The sequence below is a fragment of the Pteropus alecto genome, unplaced genomic scaffold (assembly GCF_000325575.1).
Source record: "Pteropus alecto unplaced genomic scaffold, ASM32557v1 scaffold51, whole genome shotgun sequence".
NCBI lineage: Eukaryota > Metazoa > Chordata > Mammalia > Chiroptera > Pteropodidae > Pteropus > Pteropus alecto.
Window position 1 is genome coordinate 82,845 of NW_006431922.1, and position 14,299 is coordinate 97,143.

At 32.7% G+C, this 14,299-nt stretch overlaps 1 protein-coding gene across 3 annotated transcripts in view; it reads right to left on the reverse strand.

The window, feature by feature from the left end:
• RUNX1T1 (RUNX1 translocation partner 1) overlaps positions 1–14,299 on the reverse strand; it is a 103,010-nt gene that overhangs the window by 15,354 nt on the left and 73,357 nt on the right. For all 3 annotated transcript variants that reach the window (XM_006906804.2, XM_025043329.1, XM_015585492.2), the window contains 3 exons: positions 13,626–13,711; positions 12,870–13,071; positions 3,491–3,559 (listed from right to left, as the gene is read on the reverse strand). In XM_006906804.2, the coding sequence (XP_006906866.1) occupies positions 3,491–3,559; positions 12,870–13,071; positions 13,626–13,711 (357 nt within the window). The remainder of the gene's footprint in view (positions 1–3,490; positions 3,560–12,869; positions 13,072–13,625; positions 13,712–14,299) is intronic.

The following is a 14,299-nucleotide window of genomic DNA, read 5'->3' on the forward strand; positions in this document are numbered from 1 at the left end:
GGTTGCTTTAAGATATGTATTTAAACCCTGGATAGAAATAGTGTATCGTACGGAGCTTATAGCACCTTCTTCACCGGGAGGTGAAAAGATGCCTTTATTACCCTATCATAAATAGCTTAGGGGACCAGGGAAGTACTGCCCTTCTAACTGTACAGCCAGGGTCTAATTTAGTTTGAATATTCAAGGTGAATTAAAATTCTATCTAAGTAGTAATACAGGACAATAATTTTTGCTTATCATCAAAGCTGTAGCTTGACAAATTGTATATGCAAATCAGGCAATTTATATTTAAATTATGCATTCCTATTCTAATCCCAGAGGCATATACAGATCAGCAAAGAGAATTGGTAGGACATTTGCAAGGTGCTTGAATATTTATTACCAACTGCAAACATTCTCTGATTGTTGGAAAAAGAAGCATACTGAAGAAAATATTCAGTTGCAATTCAAAAACCATCTTTGTTGGATTTTTTCTAATTTTATAAAGACCTTTAGTACGTTTTGTTACCTTTGCTGCTGCTTTTACTACTTTGAGGGGAAAACTGATGTGCTCTTCAACATTTGTTAAAATTTCAAATATTTAAAAATGTATACTGTTATATTATTATATGGTATTATTGGGGCAACATGAAACATTTAAATAAAGTCTGTAGATTAAGTAATAGTGTTATAGCAGTGTTAATGTCCTCATTTTTGTAACTGTAGTTATATAAGAGAATGTCCTTTTTCTCAGAAAATATACACTAAGATGTTTAGGATAAACGGAAATCACATCTGCAACTTACTCTTGAATGTTTGGGGAAAAATATGATGCAGAACAGAAAGAAAGAGAGAGAAAGAGAAAGGAAGAGAGAGAGAAGATATTAAAGCAAATACAGTAAAATAGGAAAAACTGGTTGAAAGGTACAAGGGAAGTTTTTATACTATTTTTTGTAACTTTTCTGCAAGTTTGAAATCATTTCAAAATAAAATGATTTCAAAATATTATATGTACTTTGAAACACAGGATATGATTTTTGCAATTATAATTTTCTATTAAAAGTTATGTACTGGTTATATTCTACACTTGACATTTTTTAAATGATTCAAACTTTATTTTATTATCTTTTGCCACAAAGATAATATATAATATTTTTATTGCAAAGGCACACCTTATAGATTTTCTTCTTTAAAATCTGCCCATAGCAAATTTTAGAATCTTGGAAAAAGCTTTCAAATTGTAATAAGCTGAATGCAGATGTCACTCTGCCCTTCATGCTTTCATTATGTTGGATGCCATGACACTGCTAACACTAGAAATGCCTTTTAAGGGGCATATAAAGATAAGTATAAGCAGTTATTCAAGATTTCCAGTGAAACTGTTGTCCATACTTTGGGAATTTAATATATTCCTTAAATTTAGCATCCATCCACAGAAAACTATTTTCAAATTGTTTCTATGCAACTGAGGGATATCACTCTGAGAAGACTACAGATTTAATTACCACCACAACCAACTCATATTTTAGATTGAAGACCTAATATACATGACAGGCACATCTAAAAACTATTCCAAACATTTACTTGAGTCTTCTTAGAGAATGTATGGACATAACAGAAACAAGTATTGATCTTTCTCTACTCTTGAAATCCTCACGGCGTAAAATACACCCAGAATCAGTTACAGAAACCCACAAAACAGACAATGAAGAAAATTAATAGTGGACTCAGTAGATTACAACATGTCAAGTTAAAAAAAAAAAAAAAGATTAAGTGGAAAACACATAGCGCAGTTTTGAATCTGCTTCTAATTGCTTACCACGTATGGTAGGACTTCCTTTGTGCATATCTATTTAAGTTGACTTTCCAACAAAGGTGGTACAATCAGAAAACCTGCTCTCACTTAATAGTAGACAACAAAGAACTGAGCAGATAACAGCACAGAGGAATTTTAATTACACAACATTTTACTGTCAATTTTTCTTTCTGAACTATCAAAGATTTAACTTGAATACATATAAATAAGGGAAATGCAGAGAAAGTGCTATTCCTCAACATAAGAAAATCATCCTTCTACTGTCTAAAATGAGAATTCTTTGTACCACCTTTGTGAATAAGTTGCGCTGATACTTTAAAAATGCGGGAAAAAAATGGAAAAAAAAAAAAAAAAGAAGAAAAAAAAGGTGCAGTGATTCTTTTACCAGGTAGGTGGCACCCAGCACATTTTAACAACTTAGGAGTATCCCATGACTATTACTTACATAGAAAATCTTAGAGGTGATACTGTAAATCTTGGAAGACTATACAGATTAGCAACATACAAGTCAACATATATATTTAACATTTAACTTTTAAGGTGAATGGATCTATCTGATTTTCATTTTAGACATGCAAGAGAGCTTTCCGGTTCTCAATTTAAGTTGCTAAGCCTGGAATTCTATCAGATTTTAAAACTCCTTATCGCTCTTATGAAAACAGGTATTTCTTAGAAAAATCTATAATAACACTTGGATAAGAGCCAAGTGACCAGAGAGTCAGCAAGTTGCAAAGAACTATCGACACTGCTGAGTCAAATCAAAATCCAAAAGAGAAATCTTTTGTAGAAAACAAAAAACCCTTTCCCTTGACTCTTGCTCCTTGATTAGGGTTCCTAATCTGATACTAATTTATAACTTGCAGAAACAGCATTTTTCAGTTTCTCAGCTCAGAAAAAAACTATTTTAACAATTGGAGTTAGAGCAGCTCAAAGCCGCACACAGTATGTATTTGTCATGTCATCTTTAACTCTTAAAACAGATTTATGCTTTATCTCCTGAGATGGCTTTTATAAGGTTTTTGCTCAATGTCTATAGCGCTGGTGTTTCACCAAGATTCTGCCAGATCTGAATGTCTTCAAGCCCAATTAAGTCGAGACATCAGAAACTTTAAATCTACTTTGAAATGTAGAACAATGTCTCTTAATTAAAATCAAATTGTGCAAATGGAAAAGAAAAATAGAAGTTTAGCAATTTTGTCTTTAAACTTTAAAAATAATTTAGCTCTGATTATTATTAGCTTGGAAGATCAATTTTAAAAATTGGTTATAACCATAAAATTTCTGAGTGCCTCAACAAGTCAATTAAATTTGATGTAGTTTTTAAAAACTTAAGAATTCAGAGAAAAAGACTGAAGTATGCAATTTAATTTCTAAAACACCAAATTTTTTTTCAAGGAAAAAAATGCATGCAATAAACAATTATAGTCTCTGAAAAACAGAAACATTGCCATTCTCTCAATTATAGTAGCACTAGCAGATGCTACTAAAATAAAAACTAATTCATGTTCTAATCAGACCTGGTTTAAGAATATTAATCAGGATTTTTACATTTGTTGGGGGGGTGTGTTTTGTATTGTGTTTTTGTTGTTGTTGTTAGCAGTAAAGTCCTTTCTTGTCATTCTTCACATTATGGCATTTAATAACTGCACACAGCTGCCAGAACATTAAACTTGTGTTTTTTTTAACAATTCTTACCAGCTTTCTTCCAGATCTCCTCTGGCACGTATCCAGAAGCAGGCCTGTGAAGGAAATCCCGATGCGCATCTATGAAAAGGATAAAAAGTGATGGAGAAGAGGAAAGCATATGAGCACTGTTGCGTCACTACACCAGCTAGAAGTAAGCTATGCCCATTCTCTTGGCTTCTTTTCAAAAGCACAATTTTAAAAGGCTAAGCATTTCACTTCTAAAAAATAAAAATAGCAATACCAGTCATTAGAGCTCAAGGAAAACAGGTTATTGGTCTAAATGCCTTTATGCTCAAAGCTGAAGCAATTTTAATGATTTCACTATACCATATGATGTTTGGGAACACTGTTTCTAGCATGTGTCACCACTATGGGAATTTCTATGGGTATAATTTATTTAAAGAAAATAAATTGTATTGGTAGTTTTCCTTTTGAGAGTCAAATTGGTATTTTTAAAAAAATTAAATGTTAAGGTAAGATAATTTTCACATAGCTCAGATTCTACCACCTTTCAATAAATAGCGAGCCTTACTGTGTGGCTAACCAGTTCTCACAATTATTTCTTTAAAATATAGTTTAGTATTAAAAGTTTTCACACAAATGAAATCATACGGATTTGACATGGGTGGAAGAAAGAAAGAATCATTGGAATGAATTCACAGGTCTTCAGTTGCCCAAACAGAATTAGTACATGCTTTCCAAAAAAGAAAATGAAGTTCCACTTTAAATGAAACTATGCTTATTATGCTTGTCAAATTTTAAAAGTTTGAGAAAACAGATAACATGATAAAGTAGACATAGGAATGCTACCTCCAAATCACGTTCATGAAAATGACATAAAACCTTTTATTTTTATTATATATGCATGAAAGTAAATTTCAAGTGTAAACAGTTTTTCATAGCTAAAGTATGCACTATGTGTCTTCCATATGGGTTTTTCAATGAAAGCATATGGATTTAGAAGTCTCGAAGTAGGAAAAATCATTTTAACTTTTATAAATATGACAATTATTCAATCCTTGATAAATTTCAAGTAACTAAACTTTTCTCTACATGTATATGTCAAGAAGCAGACTGCTTTTTTAAAATAATACTTTATCTAATGGCATGTTGAGAGTCGAAAGTCAGTCCAGTTTTGCATATTTCGTGAAGCTACAGAATATTGAAAATAGAGAAAAATATAATTTAGCTCAGTATATGTCATTTTACATTTGAATACCTCAAGTACATTTGAATATTTTGAATCCTGTAAGGAACATAGATTATTAGTTCACCAGAATACAAGATTTCTCCAACTATTCTGATTAGAAAAGGCTTATTACACTTTGGGGAAGGGTATATGAAAACTCTCTGTACTATCTTTGTAATGTTTCTCTAAATCTAAAATTATTCCAAATATAAAAAGTTTATTTTTTAAAGTTAGCATTATAATTTTATGACTACTTGATAATTGGATGGACTGGAAATACCCAAGCAATTTCATGTGCACATTCATTTCTATAAAGTAAATGACAAAAACCAAAATGTTTTTATTTAAGTAATTTTCATTCATAAAACATAGAAAGCTAGATAAAACTGTTCGGTGCATATATGACTTCAAGGAAATGTGAAATAGCTAATTAAATAGCTAATTAAAATTACCTTCGATACCACTGTAACTATTTCTAGAAGTATAATCAAGTTCACATTTAGCCATATAACACAGTAAAACAGAGAGATTTACTTATGACAACTTTTTTAGACAATTTTTTAGGAAAAGACTTTGGCTTAAGAATAGTTTATTGGATAAGAATAGATTTGTAAAGCTTGAAGACAAATAGAAAAAAATATGCCTTCTTCAAAGTAGCTACAAAAAACATTCTTTTTTTTATTTACTGGGTTAAGGAAAGAGCACTAGGCTGTATAAAAATATGTATATATTTTTAATAAATGGCCAATCATTTTATAGGGGACAGGGAAGGTGATGTTAAGGTATCCAATGTCTATGCTTGAAAGGTACCAATTACCAGCTCCAGGCAGCATAGGCAGAAGAGTTAGTTCTAGGGCCTAGTGAAGTTGAATCTTGGCTTTGCCATTTACTAGCCATATGACATTAAGTAAGTTAGTTTCTACATGTCTCAGTCACCACATCTGTAACGTAAGGACGATAGTACTACATTTGAGAGCACTACTGTGAGAAATGAATGAGGTACTACCTATTAAATGCTTGGCATGGCACATTCTAAACTCTCATTAGATGTTAGTTGCTATTACCATCACTATTATTATTTAGTAGGTTGTCCTACAAGAATAAATATATACTTATTTTCTTATAAATAACGTTAAAAGAGAATCTTAAAGTTTCTTTTTTCTCCCAGCACTTAAATCCAAATAGCACAACACTTGAAAGAAAACAAAACCATTGAAGAGGTGTAGATTAAGCAATATACACCAGCACTTTTTTATTCCCTAAGTATTTGTCATTTGAGGATAGTTGTTATTTTTATAGTTAGTAATTCATTATCTTAGTCTTTGGTTCAAAGTCCTCAAATTTCTTAGGTGAGAATGTTTATAAATTTTATTCAAACATTATGTTTATAGCTCCCAAATTTACTCATAGATAATGTATATGGCTCAATCATCCAACCACCTCCCTGGCTACATCTCCTGAAGTAGAGACTGTGAGGGTCCATACATCACACACAAGAAAGCTGTGCAGGGTTCCACCTCCCTGGCTACATCTCCCAAAAAATCTCAGTGACACATACGCAAACTCCTCCTGACCTAGAAAACTGATAGAAATTCCCAAGCCAATCAAGCAAAAGTTTTATTAATCCTTTCCTTCTTTCTAAAAGAATTTTTTTTTCAAAACAGCAGCAGAATCTGAAAGTAAATAAATTATTTTTTAATAAAATACACACATTTATATATATACATACTTTACAATATCCTCTCCAGTTTTAAGTTAGTGTGTCCTAGCTATATTATATATCAGGTCTACTAACGAAAAGAATGGAGTAATCAATAAATAGATGTACTCCTCAGAATCTAATTTGATACACTGATGAATACTATAAAACAGGGATCTCCAAATCCCTAGCTGCGGATCTGTAACAGTCCGTGACTTGTTAAGAACTGGGCTGCACGGTAGGAGAGGAGGCTGTGAGCAAGTGAAGCTTCCTTTACATTTGTAGCCGCTCCCCAACGCTAGCATCACCGCCTCAGCTCTAACTCAGATCATCAGGCATTAGATTCTCATAGGAGCACCGGTTCCTGGTGCCTAAAAGCTTGGGGATTGCTGCCATAACAGCTACAGAAACCAAAGGACTAATAAGTTTAATATTTCTCTTATGATTATGTAACAGCAATAACAGAGTCTATATAAGCAAAATTGAGTTTTAAAAAACAAAAAATCCTGAAGTTGATCAATATTACAAGAGACAACTTCTCTCCTAGGACTGACTTATTTTAGAATATTGGCTAATCTAGACAAATCTATGGAAAAGACTTTAAGTTTCAAAGGCTCAGATTCTAAAAAAGCTAATGTTTAACCATTACTCTGGACCATCTATAAAATATCAGTTGTTATAAAATGGATAGTTTATGAAAATGTAGTGGTAGAAACAAAGACAAAAGAGACTATGAGATGATTTACAATGTGAAACATATACATCTGTATCTATGGAAAGATGTAGAAAATTACAGAAAAGTTCTTCTAAAGTTTTGCTTGCTTTAGGATGTAAATTGCCTGGGGATAAGAGAAGAGGAGGAGAGCCTCTAGATGACTACACAAATTTATGAAGAGAGGAGATCCAGTCAAAGTGGGAAAATATGTTAAAAGAAATGTGAAAGAACAGAAAGAGCAATACATGATGCATGAAGGAGATGGAGGATGCCATACACTTGGGACAGAATGGAGACCATTGGATACTAGATGCAGCAAGGTACGCCATCCATATATGTGAAGGGATGAGCTGAAAGCCTTTGGAGAACTAATGTGACCTTACACGACCCAAGAGAGCAATGCTCAAAGCTTGGCAGCACCTAGGTATGACTTTCATCCTGTAGTGAGCAGAATGAGGCTGTGATTATAACATCTATAACACAACCATCAAGAGACAGGAAGGGTGAAGAAAGGCCATCTTTACAAATGTTACTTATTTCTGTTTGTAAGGATAATAAATTCAGAAATTTCAATATTATGTTTCAGAAGCACAAACCCAACTTAGAAGCCAGCAACTACAATAAGATTTCCATCTTTAACAATAAAAATACTTAATGATCCAGGATGCAGCCATCTTTTCTTATTTTTAAAAGATAGACATATTTAATTAATAGCCACATTATTTTTAATGCAGTATCCTTAAATACACTAGGCACTTCACTTTGCATTAGGAGCTCAGGTGAATAGTCTCAAAATGAATTTCTGAAGTGATTTAAAGGAATCGACACATGTATAAAACTCAAATACTTAAAAGCAGAAATACTCTGAAGAACTTGTTTTCGGTTTTTATAACTTGATATAAGTTGAAGAATATATTTCTTTGGTTGGGAGGAAACTATTTTTCTATACTCTTGTGTTGTGAATTAAGGTCCCAAAGGTACAAAAGATTTACTGTATTTAAGACAGAATTCTCCTGTTCTAGTTTCTCTGACTATTAAATAAAATTACTGCCTAAAAATTACTAAAAATTACTGCCTGGAATACTTTCTAGATTAAAAAAAAAAAAAAAAACTACTATAATTTCATTATGTTGGCTGCCAAGCAAAAATACTAGTTTCATGTACCACTGTTCTTTAAAGTTCCTTTTGAGATTGCATGTTAGAAATAATAATAATAATAGCAATCACTTATATCACATCTACTATGTGTCAGGTATTATCTGATATGCTTTATATCTATTAATTCATTTCATATAGAAACACTTACGAGATATGTATTGTTATCCCCATTTTACAGATCAGAAAACTGAGGAAGAGTTCATTGCCCAAGACCACAAAACTAGTAATGAGAGGAACCAGGGATTCAAATCCAAACATTTCTGCTCAGAATCTGTGCTTTTAACTTTCATGCTAGATTTCCTGAGCATTTAGACAGTCCTGAGAAATTCTATAAATCAATCATATGACAATCACAAAGCTTACCAGCCAGAGAAATTTTAAAATACTAATTCATCTAACCAATCCACCTGAGGCAGGCAGTGGTATTAATTCAACAAATTTCTAAATTTCTAAGCTTTTTATGAACAATTAACTTGATTTTTCATTCTATTAAAAACAAACAAACAAACAAACAAACAGGAAACCATTTTCTCATGTTTTTCTTTCTGGCAAGAACTGAAAACCTTTACCAAAACATACTGGTATTTTCTAAATTTCAGACCCTATCATGGCAATATTCAAATATCCAAAAATAAAAATAAAAAAAGGAGAAAATATGATATTTCAATTTTATGCTTCAGCCTCTACCATTTATCTTAAATACATCATTAGAAAATTATTTTAACTCTCTCTAATGATACAGAAGACAAGAAACAGAGAGTACACAAAGGATGAGCTATAGAAAAATTCTAGAATAGTTTAAGAGCAGAAAAAAGAAAGTAACTTTAAAGAATTAAAATGTCAGGAACCAAGACAGTGATGTGAGCAGTATATAAAGAGAAAAGGAAATGGAGGCAAAGGAAGATAAAGAAGGAGCCAGATAAGACTCCAAGAGCACATCAAGTGCTAACTAGCAGCTACCTACCTAGATGTATAAAAGTATTTCTACTTAACTGATCAAATGTCAATTCTGATGGCATTAACTTGCTCTTCAGTGACGTACACAATACAACAAAACTTCAATGTATAAATAAGTCATACTTTGAAAAAAAATGGTTAAAAAATTAGCTTTCTAATTTTATTGACTTGGATGTTTGGAGTTTTTCTTAGAAAGCAAGTGAATGATGATGATGATGATGATGATGATGATGATGATGATGCTGCTGCTGCTGCTGCTGCTGCTGCTGCTGCTGCTGCTGCTGTCTATAATTTCAAGAATAAATCTATTATTTTGAAAGTCTTCCAAGATATCAACCTATTTTTCATTTAAAGAGTTGAAATAACAACATAGCTTCAGTGTTTTACTCAATTTTAAAAATGTTTAAGAAGCTGTTCAAAATAGTCTTTATTTAATATCTGGGAAAACTCTCAAAATTCACTTAGGAATAGATTAATCATGTTATCTTACTAATCTGTCACACTGCCTTAATACTATGGATATATTTCAAAAGTGAGAATGGGAATAAGTTTAACAAGTACAACACAGCAGTCGGAAAAGTTACATTCTCCTCTGCACAGTCCCCAAATACAATTTGAAAATGCTAAGAATGTGTGTATGACTAGACATTGCCAGGGTTTCCAAGCTAAGGATATAACTAGGGCAATATTTTGAACTAAAGGTGTCATCTATAATGTTATTCTGAAATTCTCAAGGTCTCATTTGAGCTCAGACAGCAGCTTAAGAATTGAGAGAATCAGGCTAAAAGAAACACAACATAACTGTAGGATATAAAGATCATAGCTCTATCTGTACCCAAATACTCCGCTACACATTTTCCATAGGCAAAACAAAAAAAATGATTTATCAACCAATAATCTCCAATCTTTTCATTACAAATCAATACATCCAACTTTAAAACCTAGGAGAGAATCTTAGAAAGCACTTAATGTAAATGATATGGTCCATAATTATAAACCACCTGTCCTTGTATTTATAGCCACAGCCTGACCCCACAAGATGGAAATCAAAGGCTTCAAGAATATACCAGTAAGGACAAGGAATAAAATAAGCTAAAATTTGCACATAGTATGGCTCTTGACAGTTTCCCTCTAAAGTTGTGATAATTTCTTAAAAGGCAATCTAGGGCTTTATGTCCCAAGGAACTTGACTGTTTTATCAGAGAAGTGAAATACCTGTAGCCTTTGAATAATACACTTTACAAAAGCTTAAAGCCATGCAACCTTTTGGTTTTACCAAAAACATGACTTCATTAAGCATCATTAAAAGTAATATAATTTGTGTACTCATAAGAAGGAGTTTTTAAAAACAAGTTTACTCTTTTGGTTATATAACAGGGAAACTACACCTATCTCCCTGGAGAATGATAAACTTCTGCATCACCAGAATCCATATATCTAGTAGTGATTATATGAGTGTCCTGTGTTCTGTGCGCTGAAAATAATTCACTTAGGTAGGAAGTCCAATCAACTTCTGAAATTTTTCTTTTCCAATGGACAGGAGATAGATAATACTAATGTTGTCAGTTCAGGAGAATGAACTGAAGTAGCCATCTGGTGCCATACCACTAGCTATCTCCTTTCCTGTCTCCTCCACTAGATCAAAAGTTCCTCAAAGGAAGAAATGAAGAATCTCTTTCCTTTAGTACAGTGCATAGCATTGTCTGGCACATAGCGAGCATTCAATAAATAAGTACTAACTCAATGAATCTGTTCAATAGAGTGGACTAAACTGGATATTTTTACTCCCAAAGTTTCATTTACTTTAAGGTTCTCAATTTTTACCTATACTGGATGGTTACAAATACCCCCTTTATTTATCCTGATCAGATTTGTCATGATTGAATGATTTTTGTTCACAATAAGAAAATAAAAAATAAGATGTTTATTCTACTCTGCTCTAGTTTTATTTGGATCAATATGGGTACAAATCAAACTTAAATCTAAAACACATCAGTCTGTCTTTAAATTTGATTTAGAATAATGCTTGTTAGGTAAATTAAGTGACTTAGAATCATCCTTTATTTAATACTTATTATAGTACTAGACATTCAGCATTCAGGGATTAGTAGGAATCACAAACTTAAGTGTAAAGGAAACTTTATTGGCTAGGAATAATTTTCATTCAAAAGATCATATACTCAATAGCCGGATAATATACATCAAGTTTTTAATTTTTGATAATCAGCCATGAGTGATAATCAGGCCAACATCATGAGCTTATTTAACTGCACATGTGTAATTAGTTTCGCTTTACAACATGGACTGTACCCTAACCTGAGTTACCTGACAGGTGTGGAACTAAATGTAAGAAAATGAGAGGAGAAAACAGGGATCAACATAAATCCATCTCCACCAAGTACTCAAATGTATACACATATAACAGCCAGCAAAGGAAGTGATGACAGCTTATTAATTTGAGAAAAAGCTTGCTAGCCACTCAAAAATTCTTTCAGATTCAAAATTTCTTTCCATGTTCAGGCATAGCTCAGAGATATTGCAGGGACAGTTCCAGACCATCGCAATAAGGTTACTGTCACAGTAAAGTGAGTCACATGAATTTTCTGGTTTCCAGTGCATATAAAATGTAGTATTTACTATATACTATAGTATAATAAGTGTGCAATAGAATTATGTGCAAAAATGATGTACATACTTTAATTAAAATGTATTTTATACTAAGAAATGCTAACCATCATCTAAGTCTGCGGGAAAATGGTGCTGATAAACTTGTTCAACACCGGGTTGCCACAAACCTTCAATTTAATTTAGTAAAAAAACAAAACAAAACCCCACAATATCTATGATATGCAATGAAACAAAACGAAAACAGAAAAAAACAAGGTATGCTTGTATTTGTGATTAAATTCTTTTTAGAACCCTAATGATCCCAATATCAATATTAAATATGGCTACATATTAGCATTCAATTTCTAAAGCACAGCTATATTAATTCCTATATATAACTAAAATTAATAAAATCATAGGTAAGCAACCTCAGTTAAGGTCAAATCACAGGACTAGAGCTAAATCTTTATCACTAATTTTCAAGTGGCACTGGGCAAACTATGTAACCCTTTAGTCTCTCTTCCTTGAAAAGTTTTGAGGTAATGTGTGTTTTGTTTTGTTTTAAATATAAGATATAGCTAAAAAACAAGATTGTCTTTGAGACTATGTCTTTAATTAAAAATCAGACAACACACTTCCCTGTGTGCAGTGTTCTCAAATGCTGGTATGTAGCAGTGGAGTCCCCCAACAAGCTTGCTGGAAGTACAGAAGGCCAGGCCAACTCCCCGAGATTCTGTTTCTGCAAGTTGAGTCCAAAGAGCTATACTATGAATCAGGACAAGTTTTAATGACTCATGTGAAATTCTGTTTCAGCTTTCAAGCAATACCATGAGCACAACATTTTAACCTGGAAAAGGAGTTTCAGTTTTGTGACTGGCTCTGCATAAGCCAATCTGCCAGCTTCCCTAACAGATAAGCAAGACATATTTGCTGATATATAAAGTGTTTATTGTTCTAAAATTCCTTGCATATCCTTTATTTTAGAAAAAGACAATTTAAAATAAAATCAGCATTAATAGCATGAGAAATATCTGTTCAATATGTCCACCTGAAGAAAAGATACCTAATGCAACTGGGTCTGGGTTAACGGGACTCTGCTGCCTGGAGTGGCTGCTGCTACTGCTGCTGCCCTTTTTTAAGTCCTCAGCATCACTATACCGCCGGATCCAGTAATTCAGTTCCTCCCGGTCTGCTTCCTGACATCGCCTTAGTACAGTGAGAGATCGCCTTGTTTTCTCTACCATGTCCATTATGCAGTTCAACAACTATGTGAGAAACAGGGGAGAAAGGAAGAACATATCAATCACCACAACTTAAAGACTTTGGTGGGTAATGAAAAAAAAACTATTTTAGGACAATGAAGGATATTGTTTAACTCCTGAAGGCTTTGGTCTAATATTTTCAAAGGTCAGATTTGAAATTGAGACCCAATAGATGAGTAAACTCAATAGGAATGAGAATAAAAACTGGAAGGCATGGACATGAGTCATGACATCGTGAAGGAGTACAGCCACCTTTCCAAATACTAATCTCATTACTCCATAAGCTAAATGAACCTTTTGTAATAAAACAGTGGCACATCAATCTGGTTTTAAAGACTCCTTTCCATGATCTAAACATTTATCTTATGTAAGTGGCTTTAACATCAATTTAGAAATCAACCTGATATTCTACTTCAAACATTCTTATTCATTATTTTTTTCAAGGATAGCAGAAAACATAATATCTTCAAAGCATCCCTACACTTTTCTTTTATCACGTAACATCACCCCAGCTGTTATCAAAACATTTTTAACCTAAACAATTACTGACATCTTACATGGTCAAGATGTTTCCATTCCTCTGCCCATTCTCTGTCTGTTAGTCTGTGATCAATCATTTCTTCTTGACGTGTGCCATGCAACCCTACAAATGTAGAGAAGAAGGTTGAATCATCCTAAAGCATCCAAGACATAACTCATGTGCACACAGATACTTATCAAAGACTATGTGGACAAACTAAACAATATGAAACAATATTCGATTTTAAATGGAGACATGAGTCATATTCAGATTCAAAATTACCTAATTGGCTCTTCATAGAATGATAAAATGTTAGAACTAGAGGGAAGTGTAGAGGTCATCTGGGTCAGAATTCTTTCTTTTATACACAAGGAAAGAGAATAAAATAATACCAACCCCTGAGCTAGTTGTCCAGGTAACATTCTCTAAGTGAAGATATAAATTCTCTTTTAATATATATAAGAAACAAGAAACCACAGTAGACATTAAGTGGATTCAAAGTGTGGCTTTCCTGAATTAAAAATAAAGACAACATAAATTATTTTATATGTGCAGGAATAGGCTTCTCTAAAACAAGCATGATAAAATTTTTCTACATTTTGGCATAGTATAAAAGTACACATCCTATTATGTAAAATTAGGTCATGAATAAAGGGCTTACATGATATGAAAGCTGCACATACCCACTCGATTTACCAAAAAAAAAAAAAA